The sequence below is a fragment of the Eubalaena glacialis genome, chromosome 13 (assembly GCF_028564815.1).
Source record: "Eubalaena glacialis isolate mEubGla1 chromosome 13, mEubGla1.1.hap2.+ XY, whole genome shotgun sequence".
In the NCBI taxonomy this organism is placed as follows: Eukaryota; Metazoa; Chordata; class Mammalia; order Artiodactyla; family Balaenidae; genus Eubalaena; species Eubalaena glacialis.
This window is the reverse complement of record NC_083728.1, coordinates 27,384,002-27,411,333: the sequence shown is the minus strand read 5'-3', so window position 1 is coordinate 27,411,333 and position 27,332 is coordinate 27,384,002. Positions and strand designations below refer to the sequence as shown.

Here is a 27,332-nt window from a genome sequence, read left to right as displayed (position 1 = left end):
CCCCAGGTCCAATATCACCTCCTGAGAGAGGCCTTCCCCAACCGCCCTGTGTAAAGAGGCCCCGCATAGTTGTTCCCGATCACATCCTCTTTTATCGTCCTCACACTTTTCACTAACTGAATTTATCTTGTTATTTATTTGTTACCTGTTTATCGTCTGTGTCTCCCATCCATCTCCAGAGTGAGCTCCATAAGGGCATGAACTTGCTTGTCTTAATCATGGTTTAGAAAAGTGCTCAGTAAATGTTTGCTGAATAAATGAATGGTTGAATGACCAAATAAATCCATGAGAGAAAGAAGGGAAGGAAGAAAAAAAGAAAAAGAGGCGGGGGGGGGGGAGGGAGGGAAGAAGGAAGGAAGCTGTTAGAAGACAATTATAAAATGATATGAGGAATATGGTGACCTTGATTGTTTGAGCCACATTATGTGACCTGATCTTTATCATTTAATATAAAATGTTAACGTTATATAATGAGAGTATAGTTTTACTTTACCATTTGCTCTGAGCCTGACTCTGTGTTGAGTATTTCCCCACCCACGTGCTTTCTCATCCTCCCAACACCCGGCGAGTAGGTTGCATTATTATCCCCATTTCGCTGATGAGGAACTGAGACTGGGGAGCAGGGGGAGTGGTAAGTGAGCTGCTAGTCGGGGAGGGAGGGGCCAAGCGTCAGCTCAGGCTTTCTGACCCCAGAGCTGGCAGCTCTCACCCCCCTCCACTCTGCTCCGAGGCTCCACCTGTTGAATTTCAATGATCATCACGATTTATTCTCTGAATAAACTCCCCATCGCAGGGGTCCTTGGTAGCATGACTGCGACAGCTTGTCAGCTCTGTGTGGGTGCGGGCCAGACGTGGTGTGGGGAAGCCCAGAGATGACAAGGGCAGAGTGAGCTCCACGTGGCCAGGGTGGGGTGAGGGGGGCAGAGAGGGGGAGGGGAGACAGGGAAGGTGACGGGGTGCCAGCCTGGGAACAGAGGGTCTAGAGCCCAGCATCAAAGACTCCCCCGTGTGGGGCTCAGAGCAAGCGGGGCTCATCTCCCTTCTCTCTACCACAGGATGGGGTGTGTGAAGTCCAAGTTCCTCCGGGATGGAGACAAGGTCTCAAAAACAGAGCCCAACACCAGCCCATACAACCCTTTGTATGTGCCGGATCCCACGTCCTCGGGCAAGCGGGTGAGTGGGGGAAGAAAGGGGAGACCAGTGGCAGCCTGGGGGCTGCCCCAAGCTGCCCTCACTGCTTCCTGTTTTCCCAAGGGCGAGCAGGGTGAGTCTGGGGTGAAATGGAGCTGACCGGTCGCCGGCAGCTCCCTGACTCCCCAGGATACACCTGCACCAAGCACCCAGGGCAGGGATGTCACTGCTCCTTGTCCCACTGCCCAGGCCTTGGCCCATCAGCCTGGTGACCAGGTCCCAGGGGGCATGGCCGGCCTCACACCTAGGAAGTACCATAAGCAGTACTGAGAGTAATGAGTGAGCAGGTTAGTGACAACAGCAGTTGAAGTAATGACAGGAATGATGACAGTATCAGCGTCATGGCAATAACTGTAATAACAATGGTAGCAATAACAGTAACAACAATACTAGTGGGAATATGACAGCAATAGCAGTAGGAACAAAAGCAGAAAGAGTAAATGAGAGAAGTGGTAATACTAGCAGAGGTTATTTGCTTGCTTCTCTTACACTTCTACAGAGCTGATGATGAACCAAGCCCTACCTTAAGTGCATTGCTGTTATTAACACCTTTAATCCTCACAATAGTGCTCTTGTAGGTCACAATTTGTACTATACCCATTTTACAGATGAGACACAGAGAGGTTAAATAACTTACTGAAGACCACCTGGTTGTAAGGATTCAAACTTGGGCAGTGCAGGTTCCAATGTCCCAGGGGTAGGTGCAAGAGTAACAGAGCCAAATGCTAGTGACAGGAACAGTAGTCATGGTGGCAATGGTGGGGGTCGTGGGAGCAGTAGTTGCCATAGAAGTAGCCCCGCTAGTAATGGTAGTTGTGATAGTCAGAAGAGCCGTAGCAGTAGTAATAGTGGTGATTACAAGAATCGTACTAGTAAAGGGACAACAGTACTAAGAGCAGCAATGACAGTTGTAATAATCATTACTGTTCTTTGAAAACCTACTATGTTCCGGGCACTGGAGTGAGGTATTTCTGCTCATTAATCCTCACCAAACACTGAGGCTGGAGTTACGCTACTTTACAGCCAGGCTGACTGAAGCTCAAAGAGGTTAAATGGCTCCCTGGGCTCATACCGCTGGGAAGCAGCAGAGCTGGGTCTTCCTAAACTCAAGGCTGGGTTCTCTCTCCTCTGGGATCCTGAGGCTGTCCAGGAAGGACAGCCTCTGCTCGCTGCCTGCAGAGGCAGGGGTGCACTCCTTCCTGGCGCCCCTTAGAAGGTTCTTCCTTGTATTGAAGGGAGGCATATTACCCCATAACCCTTACTCCTGGATCACATACCTGCCCCTTAGTCCTGCCCCTTAGTCCTGCCCCAAACACATGGAAATGGGAGAAGAGTGGAATATTCACCTCCCTCCTTCTGGCACTTGACATCTATTAATACAGCCTGAGGTTACACGAGATCCTGAGCTGACATCCTAAACCCTAAGTCACTCCCAGGTCTGCTTCTCACCTGGCCTGCATGGCCCTGGGCCCTTTCTGTGGCCAGGGCTCCAGGTTCTCAGGTTCTCTGAGGCCTTCTGGCTTGTCAGCAGTGGGAAGCAGAGGATTTTCTCCCACCAGTTTTTGGCTGTTCTCTCTGAGCATCAGATTTAAGGGACACTATTATCAGCCATTCATTGTTCCCCTCATGCAGAGCACTGGTTCAGCAGTAAGTTAGTAACTGAGAAAGGTCAGTTTCTCAGGTCAAATCAGTTTGCAAAACACTGGGCCAAACACTCCTTCCCTGTAGGACTCAGAGCCTTTTTAAATCTTTGTAATGGGCTTTGTGAATCTCCCCAAAAAAGGATATACTTCTTAGTGTTTCCCAAACCTATTTCTTTAAATTAATGTTTACTTATGTGTGTAACACACAAATTCATTCTCCTTGAAAATAAAAATCACAGATTTCAGTGAAAGCTACAGCCTCTGCTGACCAATGCCCCCCTCCCTAGAAATACCACACCCTACCTCAGAGGTATCAGCTGTTGTCAGTTTGGCGTGGAACCTTGCAAACCTTTTTCCATGAATTTACACTCACATGTGTACAGTATGTGTCCACAGAAAGTGTTTAGGATGTTTGAGTATGTGTTTTATACCAATGTATCATGTTTACCATTCTGAAGAACTAGCTTTGTTTACTCAACAATATATCTTTGAGGTCTCGTTGTGTCAGGAATGAAGCGGCCTCCGTCTTATAAGGGCTGCTTAGAGCACCACAGTGTAGGCACCAATTCCCCTTTGTACAGACACTTAGGTTGTTTCACATACATAGTGGAGCCTTTATTCGTGGGCCATTTTGGTAGACCTAGGGTTTCTTCAAACATAGCTTGGAAAACACTGATATGGACCAAGCCCCTCACTGTATGTTGAGGGGAAGACACAAGTACGTCCCGCAGTACGTCCAAGGCTGAAGGCAGAGCCTACAACCCAAGAGACCTGCATCCTTGTGCTGGCTGTGCCCCTAATGTGCTGTGTTACCTTGGGCACTTCCCAGCCCTCTCTGGGCCTCCTCCCATGACTCACGGGGCTGAGATATCCTTTTTGACACAGACCTTCCATGGCTACACACACACTATTGGATTCATCCCCTTCTCCCATTTCTTCCCCACAGTGGCCTGACAGTAGCAACAGCAACCCACCAGGGTCCACAGAGGGTAAGTAGCTGGCAAGCACATGCAGTGGAGTCGTGTTATGTAGCGGATTAGGTTAGGTTCTCAGTCAGAGCTTGAGGCAAAAATCCCAAACAGTCAAAACCACTCTTGAAAATCCCATAAATTTCCCCCAAAGTACTTAGTACAGGCTATTGTTTTTCTATAATGTTGTTTCATAACATGAACAAAACTCCGTTAGCTTTAAAATCAAGAATCGCACCCGGCATGGCAAGATGCTTACTTATATCACGAGACAGACACATCAAGGGGTCCAGAGCTGGGTGCCAGGTGTTGGGGTGGGAAACACCCAGGACTGTGGGCGTGCTCAGATAAAGCCTCACCATCCCACATGTCTCTCTTCCCAGCAGGTTCTGAGGAGATCACTGTGGTTGCCTTGTATGATTACGACGCCATTCACCATGAAGACCTCAGTTTCCAGAAGGGGGACCAGATGGTGGTCCTGGAAGAGTGAGTCCCCATTCCACTCCCCTCTAAGACATACCTATCTCCAATACTCAGTTATGCTCTCTTGTGCTTCAGTAAAGGACCTGATAAACTATATTACACTAGGGTGTAAATGACTGATGAGAACCTGATCGTAATAAAGGAAGAAGAGTTTGCTGTTAACCTGGCTTACAGCCACAGTAAAGGAGCTTGCATACTTGCTAATGGCACATCCAGGCAAGGATGGACCGTAGAAAGTGCTTTCTCAGGGAAGCCTTCCTTGGGCTCCTATGATTAAGCTTCAGCCTTACCTATGGACCAGACCCCACTGAGGTGACTTTGCATTCAGAAATCCATGGATCTCTGAGCTTGCTACCTCCAATCTCCTACCATCTTCACCATCAGTGGATGTAGTGTCTAGTATGTCCTGGGGCCCAAGGTTATGCTTGGTTATGCTTGGTCAGACTCCTGAGCCCACTCCTTCTGGCTCTCAGCCCCAATGAGCCACTGTGAGTCTGCCATGGGCATAGGGCGCCACCTTACATATGGCTAATAAGGCCAAGGCCACAAGTCCAGGGAATAAGAGTGAGGCCAAAGACCTAGGACTATGAATGCAGGGACAGGGCTTGATTCCAGCCCTGGGCGGACCCTCAGAGGCACAGTGGGGATTGTTGTAAAGGTATTTACCTTAATCACGGGGTGAAGGCTGGGGGCTGGGACAGTAGTGGCCCTGCCCCTCACCCTACCAGCTTCCTGAGGTTGGGGGTATTCCAGGCCAAGGCTGGGGGGCCCAAGAGGACCAGGAGTGGTCCTCCTGCCCTCCGACCCCTTTGCTTCCTCCTGCCCCTCAGATCTGGGGAGTGGTGGAGAGCACGATCCCTGGCTACCCGGAAAGAGGGCTACATCCCAAGCAACTACGTTGCCCGAGTCAACTCTCTGGAGACAGAGGAGTGAGTATTCTATTTCCCTGCCCTCCAGAAGGAAGCATGAACAAAGCCAGCCTTGCTCCTGCCTCAGGGCCTTTGCACTCACTGTCTCCCCTGCCTGGCACACTCTTCCTAGGGCTCTTTGCCTGGCTGGCTCCTTCTCACCTTTCAAGTCTCAGAGAGGCCTTCCCGGTCTCAAGCAGGTCCCCTCTGAGACTCTCTCTCTCTCATGGAAACCTGTTTTACTCCCTTCTAGACACTTCTCACTAGCAAAAATGATCTTGTTTCCTTGGTTGTTCACGGGTTCACTGTCTGCCTCCTGCACTAGAACGAGAGTACGTGAGGGCAGGGACCTTTTCTGTCTGCTGCTGCATCCTCGGCACAGGCTGGCATGCAGTAGGTGCTCAATGAATATTTGTTGGATGAAGTATACGGCTGTGCCGAGGAGCATCCTCTGAGAGGCAAGCCAGCCCACACCCGGCCGGTCACCCCTCACGTGACTCATCAGCACACATGTGCCTGTGCCTCACCGAGCCCTGTGCCAGGTGGGGGCTGCAGAGTCCATGAGACATCCCCCACTCTCAAGGAGATCCCTGTAACCCATCATTCTTGACTGCAGGCTCTTTGTGTCCTACTTGACTCTGAAAACATAGATAGTTAGACTTCATCCATCCATCCATCCACCCAATCATCCCACAGACACTTGTTGAGCACCTACTGTACCCCCAGCCCTATTCCAGGGATACTGGGTGACTCAGGCAGGCTTCCTCCCTGGAGATGTTCACAGTGTGGGCGGTGAGATTGACAAGTAAAAAGATGTCTACACTATAGGGTGGGGATAGATCCAATTCAGAATCAGCCAGTCAAAAAGTTGAAACCTGACGGTCCCCATGGTTTTATCTCCTTTGCCTCTTCCCTCTGGCTAGATGGTATTGAGGGTTTGGGATACCTGTCTGTTAAAAATTAAAATGTTTGGGCTTTCCCCATCTTAAAGTCACCCCTTTCTTAGTGCCCATGAAACCTCTTTGCCCTTTGAAATCTCCCCTCTGTGGCTGTAAGGAAGCCCCCACTCCCACTGCTGACCTTCTGTCCTGGAACTCCCCCAGCACACCCCCTACCTGCTGCAGGGGGTCTTGGCTGCTTCTCTATCCTTCTCGGCTTTCTGCTGGGGCGTCCGTGCGCTCTCCCCACTCAGGGCTCTGAGCACTTACAGAACCCTTGCGCCACGCCTCACCTCGCAGCAGCTTTGGAAGAGGCATGGCTGGTATTACTCCTTAAAGGCAACATAATTGTTAAGCGGAAAAGGCTGGGTGCAGAGGACATCTCTGGTGAGTTATCATTTAGGTGATAACCTAAATGGCTTGTTCTCGAACTTGAGTGCATCAGCAGCACCTAGAGGGCTGGTGAAAACACTGGTTTCTGGGCCCCACTCCCCGATTATCTGATTCATAATTTGCATTTCTAACAAGTTCTCAGGTGAGACGGATGCTGTTGGTCCAGGGACCCACCTTGAGAACCACTGACCTAAATACCTATGTGAGTCTTACACTCCTGGGTTCTTGTGTCTGCATCAAGAAACTGCTCACAGAGGCTGCCTCTGGGGAGGGCAGCTGGGGCACTGGAATCAGCGTGGGATGAGATCTTATTTCCTCATCTGCCTTGAAATAGGCAATATTTTCAAATGTTTCAAAATGCAAATGGTGCAGAAGGACATAGAATAAAGAGTGAAAAGTGTTCCTCCCACCCTATCCCCACCCAGCTACTTCCCTTCCAGAAGCAACCAGTTTCTTGTACGTCCTCCCAAATGCTTTATACTTGATTAAGAAAATACATATCTCTCCCTCCATTTTACACAAGTGGTAGATTGAACACACACTGTTCTGCTCCTTTTGTTCAGCTCTTCCGTACAGCACCTACAGTATCCTCCTTTTCACAGCTGCAGCGTCTGGCACGTAGATGCCCCACTATCCCCTGCCAGTGGTCACTTAAGCTGCTTCCAGTCTTGTGCTGCAGTGAATCTCCTTGTGTATATGTCACTTCTCCCTGTGCAAGATCGGTGGGATAACTTCCTAGGGATAGAATTGCCAGGGAGATAGCTCTTACTCTGTACCCTTTAACATTGCTTGAACATTTTACCATGGCATTAATTACTTTACCAAATGAGAGCAAAGAAGGCAAGTGGGAGGTGTAGAATGGTGACTAAGACCTTGGGCTCTGGAGTTAGACTGCCTGGCTTTGAATCCTGCCCCCACCACTTCCTAGCTATATGACGCCAGGCAAGTTACTTGCTTTCTCTGTTCCTCAGTTTCCTCATCTATAAAGTGGGGATAATAAAGGCAATGATTCCACAGCGTTGTTGGGTGAATAACAAGAACTTGATGAATGTCAGCTGTCTGTCTCCCCAGTTGATAGCAGAGGAAACAGAAGTCCAGAGAGGGAAAGTGACGTGCTCAAAGTCACACAGCAGATTTGTGGCAGGGTCAAGGCCAGCTGACCTCTGGTCTGGGGTTTTTCCATCACAGCACATGAACTACTCCTCAGGGAATGGTTTTGGTTGCTGCTGCTTGAATTTTTCCACCCAAGATCCCAAACATCCAGGGAGTATGAAGAAAAGGTCCAAGGATGTGGTCCCAAGTATAAAATCATTTGAAATCTCACATTTTAGCTTAGAAATGCATGCCGACTTTATATTCACTCTGTATCCACAGAGGAGGATGAACTGTGGCAGTAACAAAGCTCAGCCCTCTCTCACATGCGCCTCCAAGACCCTGAAAAGATGGTCAAATGTTCTTGTGAAATTTGCAAAAGTAAGATTTTGACCACAGTTGGTTAAGACTGCTGTATTTTTCCACCCAATCTTTCTGTTCATAAGCTTATCCCTCACATTGGGTGGTGCTGGAATGACCACGAGCATTTTGTATTTGTAACGCTGTGTTATTTTTCTTGAGGAAAGCTCCCCAAATTGCATAAGTTTCAGCCTCAGCAAACTGGATTCACCAGTTTGGTAAAATGTCTGTTTTAATGTTAAAATATTAAAAGAATGGTTGTTTTCCCCAAAAGAATCTGAGTAAAATTGATCCCGCAGGAAGCCAGGCCCTCAGAATCCTGGTGCCGGGCAAGAGCGCTGAGAGCCGGCCAGGATTGTCGGCCACGGGTTCACACGCTGCACGCCCCTCCCCTCCAGGTGGTTCTTCAAGGGCATCAGCCGGAAGGATGCAGAGCGCCAACTCCTGGTCCCTGGCAATGTGCTGGGCTCCTTCATGATTCGGGACAGCGAGACCACCAAAGGTGATGCAGGCCCTCCCAGCCCTGTGTCCCTGCCCACCTCCCCTACCCCACGGGGAATGCCCTGGGGGATGGGGGCCTGAACAACTCACCCAGCCCACTGTAGCTTCCAAGCTTCCTCCTGCCCTTTGCTCAAGCCTAGTTTGGGCCTTCTCAGCCCCCAGAGCTGGCGGCTTAGGCCAATGGAAGTAGGAGGCAGTGACCGCCCCTAAAAACAACATCCTGCTTGTATTCTTTTAAATATCCATCAAAATATATCTTGTCCCTAAACCTGACTCCTCCCTCTCTCCATAAGAAAATGGGTGGGATCAGGCTACAGGAGGAGCCCCCAAGCCAGCCTTCGCTGGGACCCTGCTTAAAATAGCTCCTTTGAGATATTTGGAAGTTTTGATGTTGGTGGCCTGCTTCCTGAAATTTCTGTGCTGTGAGGGTGGCTTTGTGCCGGGTCATTGCACAGGAGGCAAGAGCAGTGCCCCAAAACAGTGCGTAACTCAAACTGGCATCAACTGAGGCCAGTTTTCCCAAAGGAATGAATGTAAGTAGGAGTCTCGTGATTTCGGATTTCACACACAGAGTGGACCTTTACTACGGTGTTTAGACTCAAGACTGCTTGGTTCAAAGAAATCAGTAAATTGCATAAAGTGTGACCTCACAGTACCCTGGGCAAACAGTTTTGGGGCCATCAATCGAAGGCATCTGTGTGACCTTCTATTCACTCCCTAGGTATCTGAACTGGGGAAGCCTGAATGTGGCTAGAACACCACTCAAAATCAGTGTTTTGGGTCAGTGAATATTTAGGCTTTATTTCCTCCCACCCAACAAGCCCCCTTTCAGCCCCCAGAGGAAAAGAAACGGACAAAAAGGTAAAGCCGTACACAGCCCTCGGCTTCTCTTCTCCCGCTGGGCCATCCTGCACACAGGGGCAGACCTACGGGGCAGGAAGGTGAGCTTGGGCCACCGTCACAGCCCTCAGAGATGGGGGCATAGGCGGGTTCGCCGAGTTAATAAAACTTGCAGCACAAGTGCCCCAAATCCTATCCTGCTGCTTCTTGGATTCTGCTCCTCCCCATTCAGCATCAGCCAAACCAGCCTCACCTTGACTGGGCAGAGTGGCTAAGAGTGGCGTCCCAGAGCCTGCTGCCTGGGTTTGACTCCCAGCTCTGCTACTTACAAGCTGTGTGACTGTGGGTGAGTTACTTCACCTCCCTGGACCTCAGTCTCCTCATCTATAAAATTGTGGTGATATAAAACCTCTACCTTGTGGGGTTATTCATTCACTATAATGAATAATATAATTTATCATAATACATATAGCTATAAATCATTATAATGAATATTATTCCTATTCATTCACTTTTTCTTTCATTCATTTTTTTATTCAGACAAGGTTCTTAGTGGCTAACATGTATGGTCAACTGTTATTCATGCAACAGTTTAAACCTCCCCCAAATCCTATGACATGGTGCTACTGTGGTAGAGAAAACTGAGAGACAGAGAGGCTAATAACTTGCCCAAGGACACTCAGCCCACAAATGGCAGAACCGTGGCCATGGACTGAAAGACGTGTGTGTTTCTGGTCTATGTGATGCCATGTGTATTAGGTTCCTATTGCTGTTGTAACAAATTACCACAAGCTTAGTGGCTTAAAGCAAGATAAATTTATGATGTTACAGTTCTGGGGGTCAGAAGTCTGAAATCAGTCTCACTGGGCTCAAGTGAAAGTGTCCGCAGGACTGGTCCCTTCTGGAGGCTTCACAAAAGAATCTGTTTCTTTGCCTTTTTCAGCTTCTAGAGGTCACCAGCATTCCTTGGCTCATAGCCTCTTTCTCACATCTCTCCAACCTCAACTTTCCATCTTCATATATGCTACTTTGACCTTCTTACTTCCTCTTATAAGGACCCCTGTGATTACACTGGGCCTACCTGGATAATCCAGGATGACTTCCCCATCTCCAGATCCTTAACTCAATCACATCTGCAAAACCCCTTTTACCATGTAAGGTAATATATGCACAGGTGTCAGGGATTAGGACACGGACATCTTGGGGGCTGTTACTCAGCCTGCCACAGCATTTAATGTTTACACTTACATTTCAATGTTTATACTGTAATAATTGAACTGGATATTTTTATGTTTGTTTTATCTTTTTGCTTGTTTGTTTCTAAATAGCGTTTCTACCAAACTGGTGTGGTACCTTGGCTTTTGTGATTGATAGATAGATAGATGATAGGAAGAAAAAGAGATAATAATGAAGATGATGACGGCCAACACTTAATGAGTGTTTACATCTTGAGTACAAGCATTACTTCTTTTTTTTTTAAATTAATTAATTTATTTTTGGCTGCATTAGGTTTTTTTTTTTATAACATCTTTATTGGAGTAAAATTGCTTTACAATGGTGTGTTAGTTTCTGCTTTATAACAAAGTGAATCAGTTATACATATACATATGTTCCCATATCTCTTCCCTCTTGCATCTCCCTCCCTCCCGCCCTCCCTATCCCACACCTCTAGGTGGTCACAAAGCACAGAGCTGATGTCTCTGTGCTATGCGGTTGCTTCCCACTAGCTATCTATTTTACGTTTGGTAGTGTATATATGTCCATGCCACTCTCTCTCTTTGTCACATCTTACCCTTCCCCTCCCCATATCCTCAAGTCCATTCTCTAGTAGGTCTGTGTCTTTTTTCCCGTCTTGCCACTAGGTTCTTCATGACCTTTTTTTTTTTTCCTTAGATTCCATATATATGTGTTAGCATACTGTATTTGTTTTTCTCTTTCTGACTTACTTCACTCTGTATGACAGACTCTAGTTCCATCCATCTCACTACAAATAACTCCATTTCATTTCTTTTTATGGCTGAGTAATATTCCATTGTATATATGTGCCACATCTTCTAAGCATTACTTCTTTTAACCATCAGGCAATGGAATGGGGTGAGGAGGTATGACCAATCCCATTTTACAGATGAGGAAACTGAGGCACAGAGAAGTGACATGGTCACTTGTCCAAGGTCTCACAGCTGGACATGGAGCAGCCTGACAAGCACCCAGGAAGCCTGACTCCGCAGCCCACTCCTACCCTGTACTCCACTGAGCAGGTGCCAGGACGGTGCCAGTAGTGGCCTTACAGAGTGTCAGGTTGCTGACACAAGGTGGCAGGCCTCTGAGAGTCCACTCCTGAGGGGTTTCTCTCTGGCCCATGCAGGGAGCTACTCTTTGTCCGTGCGAGACTACGACCCCCAGCACAGGGACACAGTGAAACATTATAAGATCCGGACCCTGGACAATGGGGGCTTCTACATCTCCCCCCGGAGCACCTTCAGCAGCCTGCAGGAGCTGGTGGCCCACTACAAGAGTGAGTCCTGGGAGTTCCCTGGCGATCCAGTGGTTAAGACTCTGCGCTTTTAATGCAGGGGGTGCAGGTTCGATCCCTGATCAGGAAACTTAAGATCCCACATGCCGTGGGACGCAGCCAAACAACAAAAAAAGAGTAAGTCCTACTGGGGCTGCCTCCCAACCGGGGGCCCAAGTGGGTGGGCCTGCCTCCCAGGAATCCTAGTCAAGTGTGCACTGCAACCTCTGAGGCCTGCTGAGGTTTCCTCCCCAGACAAATAGTTGCTTTGGATTCTCCTGACGGCCTTTTGAGCAGGAGGGCAGAGGTGGCATCTCATCATGCTCTGTTCTCTTGGGGATGTCCCTGATGGGGGCGACCCTTTGGAACATGGGCCAGATGCAGTGGACCAGGTGGGGCAGCCCCCGAGAGGAAGCCTGTGGCTGGCCTGGAGCTGGCTGCCCTCAGCTGATCAGGGACTCTGTTCCAGAGGGGAGCGACGGACTCTGCCAGAAGCTGACAGTGCCCTGCATGTCCTCTAAGCCCCAGAAGCCTTGGGAGAAAGATGCCTGGGAGATCCCCCGGGAGTCCCTCAAGCTGGAGAAGAAACTTGGAGCTGGGCAGTTTGGGGAAGTCTGGATGGGTAAGGACCCAGGGCCAGAGTGGGGAGGGGAAGGAGGGAAGAGGGAGGTCCTTGCTTTCAGGAACAGCCTGAGGCAAAGTGGGAATGCCACCCAGGGCAGAGGGGAGATTTGAATAATAACCATAAAGGAACAATTCTTCAGTTCCTCTCTGATAGCAAACCAAATTGTCCGGCCATGCAAACAATGATTTGCCTTTGAGCCCAGGCCTGTTGGGGTCAAACACTTTCTTCTGGGAAGCAGGAGCCCTAGATGAGGGATCTGCTCCCTCATAGGGAGCTGGGACAGTCTACTAGTTGGGTGTTGAGATAACCAGAACATCTCTTAGGATGATGAAAATTAAGAATGGGAAAGAATATAGGACTTCCCTGGTGGTCCAGTGGTTAAGACTCTGTGCTTCCAGCGCAGGGGGCACGGGTTTCGATCCCCGGTTGGGGAACTAAGATCCCACATGCCATGCAGCGTGGCGAAAAAAAAAAAAAAGAATGGGAAAGTATAACTTGGAGATTTCCAGGTGAGTTCAGTGTTGGCAGCTGATGAACAAGCTGTTCTGAGCACCTGCCGTGTGCCCAGCGCCATGCTAGGGCATTGTGGGGCACCAAAAAGTCATATTCCACCCCTGCTGTCCTGCCTCTAATAACCTAAGAATAGCAAAGCCTGCTTTGCAGAACTGTGGGTGAGACACGATGCCTGGCCCAGTGCCTGGTGCCCCCCGTTGTGTTTATACTCCACCACGTTCCAAATGGGAGTGAAGACAACTTACAGAGATGCAAACAATTCAGCCAGAAAAAAATAAGTTTAAAATCCACGTATTTTAACTATATTTATTGAGAGCCTACTATGTGCCAGGCACTGAATAAGAGAATGTGGCAGAGAAAGTATGGAGAGGAAGGTAAGACAGATTGGGCTGATGAGGTTGGAAAACAAAAAATATTATATGAGGCCTTAGACTCTTACTACAGGAAGACCTCAACTCTGGATTAGAGCTTCCTGGCAGCCAAGGCAAACATGGAAACACAAGCCACAACGAGATTTACAAGATCAACAAGATGAAGCAGGGAAGGGGTAGGGTGAGGTGAGGGAACAGCATGTGCAAAGTCCCTGTGGTGGGAGGGGGAGTTGGCTGCTTGAGGGACTGAATGATACGCAGGCTGATTGGTGCACAAAAGGCAAGGGGGTTGTTGGTGGATGATGAGGCAAGGCCAGATCGTGCAGGGCCTTGTGGACCATGATGAAACTGGCATTTATTTTGAGAGCAGTGTTAAGATTAAATAAACCATTTTAAGCAAAGATAATATGTGTATGAATGTCTGACAAAACAAAGGTAGGTGTGTGAGTGAGTGACATAATCTGAGTGATGTTTTAAGGTTATTCTTTAATCCCTGAAAGAGCCTTTGCAGATTAGGAAACCACAGTTCAGAGAGGTTAAGTGACTTGCCCAAGGGCACACAGCTAGGAAGTGGTAAACCGGCCCTCCAACCCACATCTGTCTGAGGCCAAAGCCCATGTCTCCCCTTCTCTCTCTAAGGGCTGAGATGGGCAGGGAAGGCGTCCTGGAGGAGGCAGGTCTGCACCCGGGTCTTCCAGAACTGTGGGGAAAGAGCAGTGGGTCCTGACCACCTTTCCTGCTCCCTGTTCCACTCCAGCCACCTACAACAAGCACACCAAGGTGGCCGTGAAGACGATGAAGCCCGGGAGCATGTCTGTGGAGGCGTTCCTGGCAGAAGCCAACCTGATGAAAACTCTGCAGCATGACAAGCTGGTGAAACTGCATGCCGTGGTCACGGAGGAGCCCATCTACATCATCACAGAGTTCATGGCCAAAGGTGCCACATTCTGGGAGCTGGGGATGCAGGCTGTGGCTCCTCCTGGTCAATTGTAGAGTCAAAGGTGACTCTGTCAAGGTTCTTGCCTTCAAGATTTCCCCAGTCTGGCCAGGAGCTCTTCTGACACGAACTCACTGATCATCTTCATATCCACCCACCCCACCCTCCTGTTTAAGGGGGTGAAATCATGTTAGGGGGATGCCAGGAGAAGGGGAGCACATGGGCCCCTGGGCGAGCGGGTAGGGCCAGAATCCCTCTGGGTGATAGGAGAAGAGGCTTCTAGGGGTTCACTGTGAGCCCTAGAGCCTGGGGTGACTCCCTAAACCACCCCCCACCCCCCCACCATCAGCCACCTTCCCTAGCTGGACCAATGCTCCAGAAAAGAGAGTCAAAGCATTAAGACCTTTGTCAACCTTAAGAGTTGACAAAGCATCCGTTCCAGGCTGCCCCAACCCTGCCTACACACAATCCAGGATGTCTCAGGGATTTTTTTTTTTAGGCTACCATTTCCCAGTCATTTTCAATCCCTGCCCATTTTTCTGTATACAGAAACATCTCACATGACCTCCATTTAGAATGATTCAAAATCTCAAAGCTTTTATCATTTTCTAAACACACAATTATGCCAGCCTTATAAAACCATGCCCCCGGTCATCCAGGCTCAGAAAGCTGCCTCAGTCAAGGAACCAGTCTGGCAATCACAAAGTCGTTTTCCAAACGCCCAAATTCTGTTTCTCAAACACTAGGAGCAGTAAATACTTTTATTTAAATCCATTACTATGAACGATCTTAACCACACACTAAAGTCCTGAGAGTAGTAAATGTTGCTTCCCCCTCCCCGACACAGGCAGCCTGCTGGACTTCCTGAAAAGTGAAGAAGGCAGCAAGCAGCCATTGCCAAAACTCATCGACTTCTCAGCCCAGGTGAGAGTCTAATGGGGAAGTTGGGGGAGGGGAACAGGAAGTCAATTATCTCTTCAACAAATGTTTATTGATCACATACTATAGTAATAACAATAATAATAGCTAACATTTATTGAGTGCTCAGGATTAAAGTATGCTTTTTATATGTGCCTTCTATGTACTAACTCATGTAGTCCTCACATCAACCTTCTAGGGTAAGATTTTTGTTATCTATTCCTTTGTAATCAACCACTCCAAAGCTTAGTAGCTTGAAACAACAATGTATTATTTCCCATGATTCTGTGAGGTTGACTGGGGTCGGCTGGGTGGTTTTTCTGCTCCACGTGGTGAAACTGAGGTTCCTCTTGTGGATGCATTCTGCTGAGAGCTTGCCTGGGGCTAGAATGTCCGAGATGGTGGCTCATCCTCCAAGTCTCTCTCCAGTGGCCCCACGTCACTCAGTAGGCCAACCAGAGCTCCTTTACATCCTGGCGGCGAGGTTCCAAGAGGGAATCTTCTAAGGGACCAAGCCGTAAATGAGCAAGCTCCGCTTGCATCGTGCTTACTAATGTCCCCTTGGCCAAAGCAAGTCACATGCCCAGCCCTCGGTCAGTGTGGGAGGGACTGCACAAGAGCATGAGTCCCAGGAGGCATGGTTCACTGGAAGCCACTGATGTAATAGTCCGGCCACAGATACGTAATTGTCACTCCATTTTACAGAACAGGAAATTGAGGCATAGAGATGCAGTGAAGTACAGATGAGGAAACGAAGGCCCAGTGAGGTGAGGTAGCTTGCCTAAATTACTATGTTACTTTTAGGGGATACAGCAGTGAACAAAATGGAAAGTATTGCTGTCCTCCCAGGGTTTACACTTACTAAACAACTGAATCTCTTAGAGAGCCAGGACCCAAGTGGTCCTGGCTCAGTGCCAAAAGAATGCAGTATCCAGCAAAATTAATAATGTCCATAAATCACAGAAACACTTCTTAAAACCCCATTTTCTTTCTCATCTTCCCTTCACTTTCTACAGCTCTTCTCACCCCCAGCCTGAGTGCTTTTTACTTCTAGCCTCTCATTCTCTCCTATCTGTGGGAAAACAGGGGAGGAAAAGTCTACTATGGGAGTACACGGCTGGAGCACTTAGTCCAGTCCAGGAGCAATCTGAGAAGGCTTCCCAGAGGAAGCAGTCTCTAGGCTGAGCCCTGAAGGATGAGTAGAAGTTAGGCAGATGAAGAGGAGAGGGAAGGGTATTCTAGGCAGAAGAAGCAGCCTGTGCCAAAGCCCAAAGAGCAAAACAAGAGCTCAGCCTGGTCATTTGGAGCCTGGGCCTGGCAGAAATGAAGGGGGTGTGGCTTGCAGCCTGGAAAGTGTTAAGGGAGAGGGGCACCTGGGCCTAGGGCTGGGCCTTCTGGAGATGCCTAAGGCAGAGCTCATTTGAGTATGCAAATCCTGGGGGGTTGGGCAGAGGTATACTAAAAGACTTTACCTTTCAGAGCCTGGAATGCCAGAGGCCTATGGAAATCAAGACCTGGCATTTTCCCTTCAGTGGGTGCTGCCCTGGGGAAACAATAGTCTGATCTGTTGCTAAATTATAACCATCAAACTGGCAGAAACCTTGCTGGGTGGAGGTTCACAGACTGGGGCAAGAACCACTCTCCTCATGGCACAGACAGGAAAACGGAAGCCACAGGAGGGAAAGAGGTTCCAGGCCCTTGTGCATCAAGGAGCAGAGGTACACTCAGAGCCCAGGGACAGGAAGGCGTCAACCTGGTGGCCTGATCTTCACTTCCAGTCTAGAGAGGCAGGTGGGCGCAGTCAGTGGAGGCTGCCCAGCCCTGTCACCAACTGGCTGTGGAGCCTCGGATCCGCCCTGGGTCTTGGTCCCTCTATTTGTCAAATGAGGGAAATGGACCATCTCTGTGGTTTTCAAGTTTGAAAGCTTTTTCTTTTTTTTTTTTTAAGCCATAACTCGGTTGGTCAAATGAATCTTATAGAGCAGCTGAATACTTTAAAATAGATCAAAACAGAGCTGCTCTGATTGAAGCAGGTGGCCTTTATTTTGTCCCTCCAACTCCAAGATGACCTTGAGGTATCAATTGGATTCAGTTTGAAGAGCCCTGAGCAGGGATATCCCTACAGGCCCTTCCAGCTGGTTCTGTGATTCCCTGATACTCTGAGAAGCAAACCCAGTAACAATGCCTGACATCATGGCAGCCCACCTGGTGGGCATGAAATCTCACCACCTCATCAACCCCCAATTCGTAGACCAACTCTGAACCCAGTCAACCTATCCACTATTTGTTCAGTTGACAAACCCTTGAGAAGAACCGCTATATACACATGGGCTTAGGAATCACGTAGAGTTTTGCTATTGACCCCAGCTCTGCCTGTGTAGCTTTGAGCAAATTGCTTAACCTTTCTGAGGGCCATTTTCCTCAACAGGGACCATTATAGCCACTGTTGAAGTGAATAATTATATGCCAGACTCTGTTCTAAGCCCTGATGTAGACTTCTTAGAGTATTAATCCTCACATGACCCCTTGGAAGAAGGTACTATTGTCCCCATTTTACAGAGAAGAAAAGTGAGGCACAGAGGGTTAAAGTAGTTTGCTTGGAGATCACAGAGATGTGGGGCTCAAGTTGAGCTGGTCCAACCCCAGAGTCACCTAGGCATTCTCATCTGCTGTCTCCTGAGTGGGGTTAGTCCTACCTGCCCCACTGAGCTCATGTGCTCATGTGCAAATCCATAACATGAGAGTCTGTCCCTGGGTACTGAAAAATGGTAACGACCAGCATTAGTGCCTGCTCTGTGCCAAACATTCAGGTAGAGTAATGGACACAGACCCTGAGCAGGGCTGTCAGATTTCCAGTCCTGGTCTCCACTTGGGCCAGTTAATTATTTCTCTGGGATTCAGTTTTCTCACCTGTGAAATAGTGCTGATATCAATAGTACCTCCCCCAAAGCAGAGAGTAAATGCTATTTAAGTTTGTTAAGTATTATCTTATGATTAATGAATAAGCTACAACGTCCGCCGTTAATGTTACAGCTGTTGTTAACTGTTTGGTCGAGGAAATCCTTATAAATTTTCCACGCCCCCAGGTCAAAACTCTGCCTTACCACAAACAAAATCAGAAAGTCTCACATCTTTGTTGGAAAACCTGGAGCCTCAGACCTCAGTTCCAATGGCCACAGGTGCTCCCTGCTGGCCACTTTCCACAAGTGCACCATCCACTTGTCTCAGACTTTGAACAGGCTTGTGTCTCGGTTTGGTCTGGCCAGAAGTCCCACCTCCCCAAATAATCTCACCAGATTGCACCCAGCTGCAGTTCTCCAGAGCACTGGAGTTCTGGGTAACTAGAGGCAGCTTGGGGTACGGGGAGTGGAAATCCACAGACAGGTTTGAGTCAGAATCTCCCTGGTGGTGTGATCTAGAAAATGTGTCCCTCCTCTATACAACAGAAATGGTGATAACGCCTGCCTCAAGTACATTGAAGGCCAGTTTATGAACTATAAATGCTATTTTCTGAGTTTCTGAGGGTTAGTCATAAGCCTGTTTCTGAGAGTTAATGCACAAACCCTTGTAAGTGGAAAACGTCTCTAAGGAAAAATCCCACATATTTCTGTCAGGCTTCCAAGGTCCCACTGTGAATAAGAATCCTCCACGCAAGATTGGGATTGACATATATACATTAATATGTATAAAATGGATAACTAATAAGAACCTGCTGTATAAAAAAATAAAATAAAATTCAAAAATTCAAAAAAAACCAAAAAAAGAATCCTCCACACAGTCCATTATGCACTCAGCAGCCATGATGACATTAAAATATATATCAGACCATGTCACTCTCCTGCTCTAAGACTTCTCTCTTCCCTTAATGCTTAGAATACAACCCAACTGCCTCTCCTAACCTGCAAGGTTCTTCCCAATCAGCAGCCTCCCTAACAACCTCAACTCCCCCCACTTTCCCTCTGGCAACTTCTGCTCAGCCACCTGTTCTATGAATACCCAAGCTCACTCCTACTTCTGGACCTTTGTGCCTGATGTTCTCTCTGCCAGGAATGCTCTTATTTGACACACTTTTATCATCACTCAGATCTTTCCTAAAATTTCACCTCATCAAAGCAGCCTTCCCTGACCATCCAATCCAAAACAGCCCTCTACACTTCATGTCCTATTGCCTGCTTTATCCTTTCTTTATGGTACTTATTACCACCTGCAGGGACTTTGCCTGGCTCCCCACCTGTTCAAGCAATATGTCTGGCACCCATGAGACACTCAGTAGATATCTGTTGAATGAATAAAGGAATTTTCCCTACCCAGGCTTGGGGGTGAAGGAGGCATAAGAGGTACAGCAGAATGTTATGTGAGCCTAGGTTGTTCCCAGAAGTGGGGTTGGGGATGAAAGCCCGTCGAAGTATCCTGGTTTGTGTGTGTGTAGGTCCTTGGAGAAATAACACTTTTTCCTCAAAGTGTTCTTGGGAAGTCTTGGAACTCTAGAGAAGCCCCAAACTGGCCCAGGCCCTGAGGATCCCCCCAGCCTGGCTGGGTAGACAGAGAAATGCCAACCTGAGCCCAGGACCCTCCCACAAAAAAAGGGGGAGCTGACGCACATATTTTCCAGCTTTCTCACACTTGGACATTTCTCTTCTGCTTTTGGATGAGACCCACCTTGGGCTGGGCCAGATCTGAGGGTAAGGGTGTCTCTGTTTTGGGTGGAGATTGCAGAAGGCATGGCCTTCATCGAGCAGAGGAACTACATCCACCGAGACCTCCGAGCCGCCAACATCTTGGTGTCTGCGTCCCTGGTGTGCAAGATTGCTGACTTCGGCCTGGCGCGGCTCATAGAGGACAACGAGTACACAGCTCGGGAAGGTAGGGGATGCTGCCGAGGGCCCCGTGGAGGCCACTTGGGTGGGTCGTGACTGTTGAGAGTTAAGACCTGTGAAAGTGATTGGTAAAAATGCAAAGGTCTGTCCCAGTATCACCTGTGAGTTATTAAGCTGGACGGACTCCTTCTGGACATAGTGTCTTGGTCTGCAGAGTCTCCCCCAGTGACTGTGATCGGTTGTAGATTGGGTTAGTCAAGTCATGTTGAAATTAAGGGTAAGAGCAACGTTATGTGTAGTTGACAAAAACTGGGAAGAATCTAAATGTCCACAAATAGTAGAATGATATTTAAATTGTGGTATGTTCACAGAATATAATATTATGTAACGATGAGAACTTACGAACCAGTGACACATGCAAAAAAATGGATGACTCTCACGGCATAATATCGAAATAAAAGAAATCAGACAAAAAAGTAGATGCTGGATAGTTCCATTTATATAAAATTCAGAAACAGGCAAACACATATGTGAAGGTTGACAGCAGCATTATTCTTAAAAGCCCAAAAGTGGAAGCAACCCAAATGTCCATCAACTGATACACAAAATGGGATATAGACATACAATGGAATATCATTTGGCCATAAAAAAAGGAATGAAGTACTAATATACCCTAAACATGGATAAACTTTGAAAACATCGTGTTAAGTGAAAGAAGCCAGACACGAGGACTACGTACTATATGATTCCATTTATATGAAATGCCCAGAACAAGCAAATCTACAGACAGAAAGTAGATTAACTCCAGCCTAGGGCTGGAGTGGGGACCTGGCAAGAAATGGGTAGTGACTGCTAAGGTTTTGGGGGGTATGATGAAAATATTTTAAAACTCACAACTTTGTGAATATACTAAGAACCATTGTACTGTATACTTTAAGTGGGTGAATTATATGGTCTGTGAATGTATCTCAAACAAAAAAAACAGGCAAAACTCATTTATGGTGCTAGAGATCAGAATAATAGCTACCTGGAATCGGGGGGTATTGGCAGAGGGGGGGCCGGAGGGAACACTTCTGAGAAAGTGTTCTATATCTTGATCTGAGTGGTGATTACAAAGGGATATACATATATAAAATGCATCAAGTTGTGTATGAAAGATTTGTACATTTTATTTCGTGTTTATTATGACACAATAAAAAAAATCTAAACTCAGGGCAACCACCAAAAGAATAGAGTGTATAATTTCTAAACCAAGAGAGGATAAGCAGGAATAAAAAAACTCTCAATCCCAAGGAAGGAAGGGATGGGGGAAAAAAAGAAAAAACATAGAGCATTTTCAGAACTTGACTATGTACTAAATCATAAAGCAGGTCTCAACAAACTCCAAAGAACATGTATCCTTTACACCACATTCCCCAACCACAGTGGAATTATGATAGAAATCACTCACCAAAGGTTAACTAAACCCATCCCAGACCAGAGGCAAGGAGGGGAGGACTAGAAGGGGAGACACCCAGTGACGGGGGAAACCTCAGAGGCCAAGAGCCGAAATCTTCCCTTCCCCCATTGCGAGGGGTTAGGGAGCGGAGGCATCAGATGTGACCTGGTCTCAAAGTCCCTTGAAGTTCTGCTGTCCCCAAAGATCCTGTGACCTCTAGGACTCCACTCTTCAGGAGTTGTAGTTCACCAGGACATCAGCTGAATCAATGAGGTGGCCCCAGAGAGTGAGTTCCCAGACACACCCCAGGCGCCTCGGCCCACTCCTCCCCACTTTAGCCATCTGTCCACAGGATGGATGTTCCTTGCTTCCATGGAGGCCAGATTGAGGGAAGTCACAGTTCTGCAGGGGGCAGATGTTGGCAGCTGTACCACTGTCCTGTTCCCTTGCCCTAGCAGAGACCCAGCCCTGACTGCTCCCCAGACTCACCCTGACTCTGCTCTGTCCAAACCACAGGGGCCAAGTTCCCCATCAAGTGGACAGCTCCTGAAGCCATCAACTTTGGCTCCTTCACCATCAAGTCAGACGTCTGGTCCTTTGGTATCCTGCTGATGGAGATCGTCACCTACGGCCGGATCCCTTACCCAGGTAGGAGAGGGAACATCAGCTTGGGGCTGCTTCCAGGGCCCAGCCTGGCTCCCTTCTCTTGTCAATGCGGCCATTCGGACCGAGTTTTTGTTTGTTTGTTTGTTATCTATTGTTATCAATTTTTTTTTTTTTTTTTTTTTTTGGCTGCGTCGGGTCTTCTTTGAGGCACGCGGGATCATTTGTTGCAGCGTGCGGGCTCTTCGTTGTGGTGCGTGGGCTTCTCTCTAATTGTGGCTTGTGGGTTTTCCCTCTCTAGTTGTGGCACGCGGGTTCCAGAGCGCATGGGCTCTGTAGTTTGCGGCACGGGGGCTCTCTAGTTGAGGCACACGAGCTCAGTAGTTGTGGCACACAGGCTTAGTTGCCCCACAGCGTGTGGGATCTTAGTTCCCTGACCAGGTATCAAACCCACGTCCCCTGCATTGTAAGCTGGATTCTTTACCACTGGACCACCAGGGAAGTCCCGATTTTTATCAATATTTTTATTGAAGTATAGTTGATTTACAATGTGTTAATTTCTGCTGTACAGCAAAGTGATTCAGTTATACACATTCTTTTTTTTAATATTCTTTTCCATTATGTTTTATCATAGGATATTGAATATAGTTCTCTGTGCTGTACAGTAGGACCTTGTTGTTTATCCATTCTATATATAAAAGCGTCCATCTGCTAACCCCAACCTCCCACTCCATCCCTCCCCCAACCCCTTCCCCCTTGGCAACCACCAGTCTGTTCTCTATGTCAGACTGAGTTCTTGGCCCTCACCCCCAACTTCCCCTCGCCTGCCCCATCTCAGTTAAAGCCTCCATTATCCATCCAGTTTCTTAAGCCTGAAATCTGGGAGCCTGCTTGGCCCTTCCTCTTCTCGCATCCGTTTCCACATCCAAGAAGTCACAGGGTTCTGGCCATTTGACTCCAAAACATCCCAAGTCGGCCCACTTCTAACTCCACAGCCTCCACCAACACCCGGCCAACATCCTCCCTCACCTCGCTGGTGCAGTGGCCTCCTAATCAGTCTCCCATCTCTCTAACAGGCCTTTCTCCACCTGAGACCACAGGGATTTTTCTAAAACTGTGAACCAGATCTTTTCCCTTCTCCACCTCTAACTTTTTAATGGCCTCCCAGCATAATTAGGACAAAATCCCAACTCCTAATTGTGGCCTGCAGGTCCTTCATGATCCAGCCCCTGCCTACTTCTCCCGCTTCATTTCATGCTGTACCCCACCGCCCAGCCATCTAAAGCAGCAACCTTTTTGGCACCAGGGACTGGTTTCGCGGAAGACAGTTCTTCCACGGATGGAGGTGGGAGGGTGTTTCAGGTGGTAATGCGAGGGGTGGGGGGGATGGTTCAGACGGTAATGCGAGGGGTGGGGGGGATGGTTCAGGTGGTAATGCGAGGGATGGGGAGCGATGGGGGGCAGCGGTTGAAGCTTCGCTTGCTCACCCACCGCTCACCTCCTGCTGTGCGGCCCAGTTCCTGTACTGGTCCATGCCCCGGTGGTTGGGGACCTCTGATCTAAAGTACCATACATGTCCCTGTGATTCTCATTCACAATACCCTATACTGTTTCATTCACAGCATTCATCACCATTGATAACTATATATTCATTTGATATTTTCTCCATCAGATTCTGAGCTCTGTGAGGCCAGAAATCGTTTCTGTATTCCTCACTGGTGCATCTGCACTGCCTACATTTGTGCTTGGCTCATAGTGGGTGTCTAGTAACTATTCGTCAAATGGATGAATTTATCCCCATGCCTATGGGCAGCACCCTACACTGAGTAGAACATAGGGTATACAAAGATATACCCGACATGTAGATTGCCTGGGACTCAGTAAATAAAGTTGTTCTCTGTTCCTTTTCAGTTGGGATGTATCCTAGGGTATCTGTAGCCAGAACACTGAGGAGAGGAGGCAAGGTGGATATAAAGAGTCTCTGACTTTTTAAGTAAATAGTCCTGAGTTTTAATCCCGTCCCCATCAACTATTACACTTTGGGAAATCCACTTGACTTCTACCCTAGTTCTTCATCTGTAAAAATTATAGGTAATGATGTCAACTACCTTGCAGAAGTGGTTTTGAAGATTAGAAATAAAAGGTGTAGACACTTGGTTCACTCATCAGTATTTATCAAATTCCTACTGTGTGTTAGGCATGAAGGATACAGTAAGAGACAAGGTCCCTGCTCAGCAGGAGCTCACGTTCTAGCCTGGAGGAACACACACTAAACAGACACACACTCTCAGTGGAGATCACTGCGGAGAAGAAAATGAAGCAGGGGCGTGGGAGAGGGAGTGGCATGGGCCTCCTGTGGACAGGGAGCCCTGTCAGAGCAGGTCATATTTGAGTGGAAAGCCAGCTGAGTGAAGATCTGGGGAAAGGATTCCAGGTAGAAGGCACTGCCAGCTCTCAGGGCCTGCGGTGTGCCTGAAGAATAGCAAGGAAGCCAGGTAGCTGGAGACAAGGAATGAGAGCAGATGGTACATGAGGGGGTTGGCAGGGGCCCAGTCAGGCAGGGTCCATAGTCATGGTGAAGCCTATAGGTGTTAGTCTAAGTGTACAGAAGCTATTGGAGGATTCTAGGCAGGGAAGTGGCATCATCTGATTTCCACATTTAAGTGATGCTTTGGTTTAGTGTGGAGAGTGGATCGGGGCTGGGGAGATGGTGGGAGCTCCATCTCTCCTCCAGCAATGGCACAGGCAGTGGTGACAGTCATAACAGATATAAGTTGATGAGTTGGTGCTGTGTTTTATAAGAAGAAAGGATGTGACTTACTGATGTGGAAGGTGAGGGAGAGAGAAGAATCAAGGATGAGTCTCCTTGTTTTGATTGAGCAACTGGGTGCATGATGGTCTGGGAATAGAAATTCAAGAATTCTATTTCAGCCCTGTTAAATTTGAGGTGACTTGTAGACATCCAAGTAAAGATGTTCAAGGAAGCACTTGGATCTATGAATATGTTTGGTGTTCAAGACTGGTAATATAAAATTGGGGATCATAGATGTTTAAATGGTTGTTCTTGAGGATAACTAACATAAACTTTAATTGAACAAAGAAATGTTCCCACTCATAGGGTGACACTGAGTCTAGCTACCTGACTGTTTTATCTTGAGGGTACACCAATAAAAACCAGGCAGTGGGTTATGGAATGCTGTATCCATTAGGATGCATTAGGCTGCAAGTAACAAATTATCAGACTAAGAGTGGTGGAAACAATAAGTAAGTTGTTATTCCCCAGAGTAAGGAGTCTGGCACTGGTGACTGTTCAGTTCAGCTGCTCAAAGGCTCTTAGGACTCTGGGTTGGTTCCTCTGTGATTGTCTTCCCCATGTGGTCAGATGGCTGCTGCAGCTCCGAAGATCACACTGTGTCAGTGTCCAAAGGAAGGAGGAAGGGTGTGTCCTCCAAAGCCTCTTTTCTCATAAGGGAGAAAAACCTTGCCTGAAAGTTTCCTGGGAGTCTCTCCGTCAGCTCCATTGGCCAAAACTGGGCACCAGGCCCCTGCCCTCGCTGCAGGGGTGGCTGGGGAAGGGATAGCTGGCTTTCACAGTGGGAGGAGCTCAGCTCCCATGGGGAGGTGGGGAGTGATGGTTGTTGGGGAGGCAACGGTGTCTGCCACCCCAACCCCAATCCCTCCCTTTTCAATTCCATGGCTCCTTCTCAGGGATGTCAAACCCCGAGGTGATCCGGGCACTGGAGCGGGGGTACCGGATGCCTCGACCAGAGCACTGCCCCGAGGAGCTCTACAACATCATGACTCGCTGCTGGAAGAACCGCCCTGAGGAGCGGCCCACCTTCGAATACATCCAGAGTGTGCTGGATGACTTCTACACGGCCACCGAGAGCCAGTACCAACAGCAGCCGTGAGGCGGGGCGGCCTGGTGGGGCCAGGCACTGAGGCCATGCCTGCGCGGTGGCTCCAGCGCCATCTGCCCAGCACCCGCTCACCCTTCCCACTCCCAGACACCCACCCTCTCTCCAGCCACAATTCCTCATCTGTCAAGTGGGTGGGTTGGACTGGACAATCTCTTTTTGACTCTAGCAACCCACAATCTGCCAATCTCAGGACACCCCCGGTTGGTATTTCTATGGCCTGGGACAGCTGGATTCCAGTTACAGCTGTGGTTTGGATGGAGAACTTTAAAAATAATGAAATAAATATTTAAATAAAAGATCTGAATGCTAAAGGTTTTACTAACAGGTTGACTTGTCCTGCCAATTTCTGAATATTTGCCTTTTGCTGGATGTCAAGTCAAAGGGGGAAGGACTGGCAAAGAGAAGTGGGGTTCAGTGCTCACAGTTTTCTAACTGCCCCCAAATACTTGCTGGCTGTATTAGTTTCCTATGGCTTCTGTAACAAATTAGCACAAACTTGATGGCTTAAAACAAAACAAATTTATTGTCTTACAGTTCCATAGGTCAGAGTCTGAGATGGGTTGGCAGGGCTCTGGGGGACAATTGTGTACTTGCCTTTTCCAGCTTCTAGAAGCTGTCCACATTCCTGGTTCCCTTCTGTTCATCACTCCAAATTCTGATTCCATCATCACATCTCCTTCTCTGACTCTGAGGCTCCTGCCTCCCTCTGTTACTTGTAAGAACCCCTGTAATTACGTTGGACCCACCTGGATAATTCAGACTAATTTTCCCATCTTCAGTTCCTTAATCACATTTGTAAAGTCCCGTTTGCCACATAAGGTAACATCTTCACAAGTTCCAGGAATTAGGACGTGGATATCTTCTCTTTTTTTTCAAGGGGGAGCATTATTCACCTATCACAGTGGATGGGTTTTTGTCTCCCAGAAGCTGCGTTGGCCAGGATGACAGGAATGATTTTTCATGATCTGGGACACTGACTCTCCTGCCAAGCCACTTTGCTATGCAAGTTGGTTGGTCTGGATCTCCCCCAGGGTTGGGGGCTGCCTGTAGCCCCTGCATTTCCCATGGCCAAGCAGCCATCATGGTTGTTAAGATGGTATCCACCATTGCAGGAGCCCTAGCAGCTGGAGCTATGGCTGCTGAGAGGTATCTGGTACCCTGCGTTGGAAGCTCTCAGTGGAGGGTGGGGGGTGGGGGCAGATTTGGGAAGGAGGCAGAGAAGATGAGGCAGTGGGGCCTTCCTGCACGTTGTCTCAGTTGAAAGTCACTGGTGGTTAGCTTTGTTGTAGGGGGAGCGATGAGAAGAGGTGTACAGTGGGGTGGGAAGCAAATAACACCTTTCTGTATTATTGTATCTCCTG

General features: G+C 48.2%; 1 protein-coding gene across 1 annotated transcript in view; it reads left to right on the top strand.

The window, feature by feature from the left end:
* HCK (HCK proto-oncogene, Src family tyrosine kinase) overlaps positions 1–26,282 on the top strand; it is a 39,541-nt gene extending 13,259 nt beyond the window's left edge. The window contains exons 2-13 of the mRNA XM_061209993.1: positions 1,056–1,173; positions 3,781–3,823; positions 4,189–4,288; positions 5,116–5,214; positions 8,375–8,478; positions 11,683–11,832; positions 12,299–12,451; positions 14,096–14,275; positions 15,123–15,199; positions 19,903–20,056; positions 21,965–22,096; positions 25,760–26,282. Coding sequence (XP_061065976.1) covers positions 1,057–1,173; positions 3,781–3,823; positions 4,189–4,288; positions 5,116–5,214; positions 8,375–8,478; positions 11,683–11,832; positions 12,299–12,451; positions 14,096–14,275; positions 15,123–15,199; positions 19,903–20,056; positions 21,965–22,096; positions 25,760–25,962 — 1,512 coding nt within the window. The 5' untranslated portion in view covers position 1,056 and the 3' untranslated portion in view covers positions 25,963–26,282. The remainder of the gene's footprint in view (positions 1–1,055; positions 1,174–3,780; positions 3,824–4,188; positions 4,289–5,115; positions 5,215–8,374; positions 8,479–11,682; positions 11,833–12,298; positions 12,452–14,095; positions 14,276–15,122; positions 15,200–19,902; positions 20,057–21,964; positions 22,097–25,759) is intronic.
* The last annotated feature ends 1,050 nt before the right edge of the window (positions 26,283–27,332 follow it).